At 28.6% G+C, this 4,556-nt stretch overlaps 2 protein-coding genes across 2 annotated transcripts; one reads left to right on the forward strand and one right to left on the reverse strand.

The window, feature by feature from the left end:
• Nucleotides 1-367: 367 nt before the first annotated feature.
• On the forward strand, nt 368-1,291 carry EIN_293280 (hypothetical protein; the record flags this gene model as incomplete). Its single annotated transcript, XM_004256092.1, has 1 exon — nt 368-1,291. One exon carries the CDS (start codon nt 368-370, stop codon nt 1,289-1,291), a length of 924 nt encoding a protein of 307 aa, XP_004256140.1.
• A 1,822-nt stretch (nt 1,292-3,113) lies between these two features.
• Nucleotides 3,114-4,427, reverse strand: EIN_293290 (serine/threonine protein kinase HT1, putative; the record flags this gene model as incomplete). Its single annotated transcript, XM_004256093.1, has 1 exon — nt 3,114-4,427. One exon carries the CDS (start codon nt 4,425-4,427, stop codon nt 3,114-3,116), a length of 1,314 nt encoding a protein of 437 aa, XP_004256141.1.
• Nucleotides 4,428-4,556: the final 129 nt, after the last annotated feature.

Genomic DNA, 4,556 nt, shown 5'->3' on the forward strand with positions numbered 1-4,556 from the left:
TTTTTATTGTTTTGAATTGGTCACACATTTGTTTAGAAATGGGATATTTTAAAAACATTATCTCTATTTATATTTGCGATTGCGGACGAAACACAGCACCTAACTTTTCACAATATTCTATAAAAATTTAATTAAGCTCGCTGTTTGACCTAAAAGAACTAAATTTATATCATTTGTGTTTATATTTTTAATTGTTTTTTGTACTATATTAATATATTATATTATATTGTGATTTAAGAATAGGTATTTTTACGAAATAATTCTGTCACTTTTAATAGTGAATTATTTATCAATCTATAATTTATTAAAATTGTTTACAAAGAATAATTCTGAAATATTTAAATAGTGAAAAACTGTAAATATCAAAATGTCACGACTTTCTAGCTATCACATCATGATAATCTCAAGGTACTTTGCCACTATCAAAGACTTTGTTAACTTGGAATTAGTATGCAAAAAGTTTGGTGGTAATATGGAAAAGTTCCATTTCAATCCGATTCTGTTGGATTTTAAAACACTTAGATACTTCCCAAACATTGAGACACTTCATTTATGGAATGAAGAAGATAAGAATTTTGGTTATGGATTTCTGATCAACACAAAAAACGAAGAAAATGAAAATGATGAAAATGATGAAAATGATGAAAATGATGAAAATGATGAAAATGATGAAAATGATGAAAATGATGAAAATGATGAAAATGATGAAAATAAAGAAGATAAAGAAGATGATAAAGCTGTTTTCAAGAAAGAGTTCTTTCGAATCATTGTGTGGTTCAATGTTGACTTTGAAACTGTTGACAAATACAATAATGGAAATATAGAGTTTAAAAATGTTACTTACACTGAACATGATAGAAATTTATTTGGTAATAACATACCATTGAGTGTTAAATCTATTGCCGATGATTGTTACTGTGGATGCAGACGTCTGACTAGTTTTAACATACCATCAAATGTTGAAAAAATTGGTGATTGTTGTTTTTATGAATGCAGTAATTTGAGCAGTATAATTATACCACCAAGTGTTACATCTATTGGTGTGAGTTGTTTCGGTGGATGCAGTAGTCTATGCAGTGTTAACATACCATCAAGTGTTGAATCAATAAGTGGTTATTGTTTTGGTAGATGTAGTAGTCTCAGCAGTATAATTATACCACCGAGTGTTACATCAATTGGTGATAGTTGTTTCCAATATTGCGGCAGTCTAAGCAGTATCACAATACCATCAAGTGTGAAATCAATTGGTAATCAATGTTTCCCATCGAGTACAGTAGTTCATCGAGATTAATTAAAAAAATTATTTTTTTATATTTATGTTTTTAATTTTTTAATCAAAATAATGGAAAACAATTAATATTACAGATGTGGGATTAAAGTTTCGACGAGTACCAAGGTTTCGACTTATAATTTAAATACAATTTGAATTGTAATGAACAATTTTTTAATTTATTTTATAAACATCGTCCAAATATAACTTTTAATGTTTAGTTTTTACAATGGTATATAATTATTAAATATTAGTCGAAACCATGGTCCTGGTCGAAACCTTAGTACCAAATCTGTATCACGAAATTGATAAATCATAATCGTAATATTGAGTGCAGTACATGGAAATAGCGTTTAAATTCGGCCCTCCCACACCCCCATTTTCTGATTAAGATTCATATATAGTCAATATTCGATAAGAGGGCTATTCGATATAAGGATTTATTCGATAAAAGACCAAAAAATAAGAGGGAGGTCTCTTATCGAATATTAAAAAAAATCAAAAAACAACAACTTCTTTTTTTGTTATTTTTAATTATTTCCAGTAAAAACCTTAAAATGGTATTACATAAACTAAATTGTCATTAAATTAATAAAACAATTAAAACAATTTTTAAAATTATTTTTAAAGCAAATGAGTTTTTCATCTAAAACCCAAATAATTTTAATTAATGTGTCGTTGGAGTGTGTAAAATTATTATAAAACAACGCATGTTTATTTTAAAACCAAGAGTTGTCAATATTACTTTTTATATGTTTAAATGTTGTTTATGTTGTCTGTCAATATTTTGATTTTATAACGGACGTTTTGTGTTTTAATAAACATTAACAAAATACACAATTGTTTTTCATATTATAAATCACAAAAATTTGAAAAAAATGGCCAAAATATAATTTGGATTTATGTTGAGACAAAAAACAAATTGAGGTATTTTTTGTTAATTATAGAGGGCGAAAAAAACCGCTGGTGTTAAAAACCGCTGAGATGGACTTCTTTTGTTTATTTTTGTTTTGTTTTTAGTAAATTGTATAGATTGCCTTTTTAGTTTAATTTCCTTTTCCACGATTTTAAAAAATGGAATAGGTTTTACAACAAAAACCATTCAAAAAGTTTTGCAGTTTTGTTTTTTTTAAAAGTAATTCATAAGTAAAAGTTGGTTAGGAAAAAGCAGTGATGCTTTTTTCAATCAAGTCCTATTCCGACTTGATTGAAAAGGAAAAATAATAAAAAAATGAAACAATTTTTATTTAAAAAAATTTATTTTGTTTTAAATTTTGTTTTGATTTTTGAAAACAAAAATAAAACATTTTTACTGTTATTTTTTGTTTTTCTTTTTAAAGTGAATACCCTCCAAATGTACCTTTATTTCACACCCCCTTTTGAAAAAAAACACATTTTTAAATGTGATTTAAACAATCGTTTCTCTGATACACATAATTTATCTCAAGAGTGGTCAAAAAGACATTTTAATTCAGTGTTGATGCAATATTTTTAATGTTAGCAGTTTCCGTTTTCAAATTCAACCAATAAAGTTTTATTTTAATTTGCCATAAAATATTTTAGTGAAAAAAACAAATTTTACGAGGCATGTTCATATTAATACTTTTATTTTCACTTCTGTTCATTTCAAAAAACAAAATTCTATTTTAATCAGTTTTGATTAATTATTTTTTTTCTGGAAGATACAACCTATTTGTATGTTTTGGTTTTGATTGGTAAGTTAATCCACAAATAAGCAAAACCCAAAATACGAAAAACTACAAATAAAGACTTTGACAGTAATTATATTATTTTAACGATAATTATATTATTTTATTATCCATCAACTATTAGATAAACATTTCTATGAATTATTTAACATATTTTCGAGTTTTTCTCTTGCTGTTTCAATTGTGATTCTTTCTTTTTTGTCTTGCTCCCAACACTTTGATATCAATTCATATTGCTCATCGTTAAAAGAATCCACTTTTCGAAGACGATTTCCATTGATAACAAATTCTGCTATTTTCCAAGGGAACTTGAATTCGTTGTGAGAATATGCTTCTTTCCAAGACATAGTCTCAAACATAGTGATTGCAAACGAATATACGTCAGCACTCTTCGTGTATTTATCTTGTTCCAATATTTCAGGTGCCATGTATGTTGGCGTACCAACACCCTTTGTGAATGTCATGTTGGTTTGAAGCATATTTAAGTTTCTTGACGACCCAAAGTCAGTCAATTTTGCATTTACGATTTCATTCAAATCAAGTGACAACACCAAAAAGTTGTCTGGTTTAATGTCTCTGTGTAATATCCCATTTTCGTGTAGATATTGAATACCTCTTGAAGCGTCAAGTAAGAATTTGATTCGCAACTGCATTTTTATTTCTTCACTCTTCTTGTGTTTCATCAAGTCTTGGAGTGACCCAAAAGCAGCAAATTCAGTGACCATACACACCTTACTTGGTATGAATACAGCACCATAGAAGTGTATGATGTAATCACATCGGAATTTGTCTAGCATTGCTACTTCTTTTTCAAATTCATCAAGTCCACTCTCATTGTTTTCAAGTTGTTTCATCCTCTTGATTGCAACGACATTTCCTCTGTATTGCCCTTTATATACAATTCCAAAACTGCCTTCGCCAAGTTTGTTATTTTCAATAATTTCTCTGTAATTCAATTTGGTTGTTTGTTCAGTCTCGATTTTTATTCCAATTTTAGCAGTTTCAAAATTTCCAGTTGCCAAATTCATGGAAGTGACCAACACGTTTTCTTTCGTTACACAAGTACACAGCGGCTTAATAAATATTTCAAATTCACAAGCATATCCAGGCTTTAATGTCACAAGTGGGGGCACACTCCGTATCTCATAATAGTCACACCCCTTCATTACACTGAATTGCATTTTCAAGTTGTTTTTGGACACATTTCCGATACATATCAAATCTCTTGTTTCCACGTCGACTTTGAGTAACTCGTTGTCATCCAAATCAAAATTCAATATTTTCTTGTTTGAGACTAAATTTTCGCTTACTTTTTGCATCTCAATATTGGACCGACTCATCTTGAAGTTGCAAATGTTTTGCTCTTTTTTCGCTAATTTTTTCTTTTGTATCATTGTGATCAAAATAATTATTATGGAAACTATGTTCATTATGATCACAAAAGTCATAGACAATGGCACGCCAATGACCAACCCATAATTTGTCTCTTTAACACAATAATCACCAGCACGATCAGGCGTTCGTCAATTTTGCCATTTTTTGCTTTTCAAAAACAGGGAGCCCCTCTTAACAATTTC

Source organism: Entamoeba invadens (assembly GCF_000330505.1).
Source record: "Entamoeba invadens IP1 unplaced genomic scaffold scaff_1105074726601, whole genome shotgun sequence".
Lineage (NCBI taxonomy): Eukaryota > Evosea > Mastigamoebida > Endamoebidae > Entamoeba > Entamoeba invadens.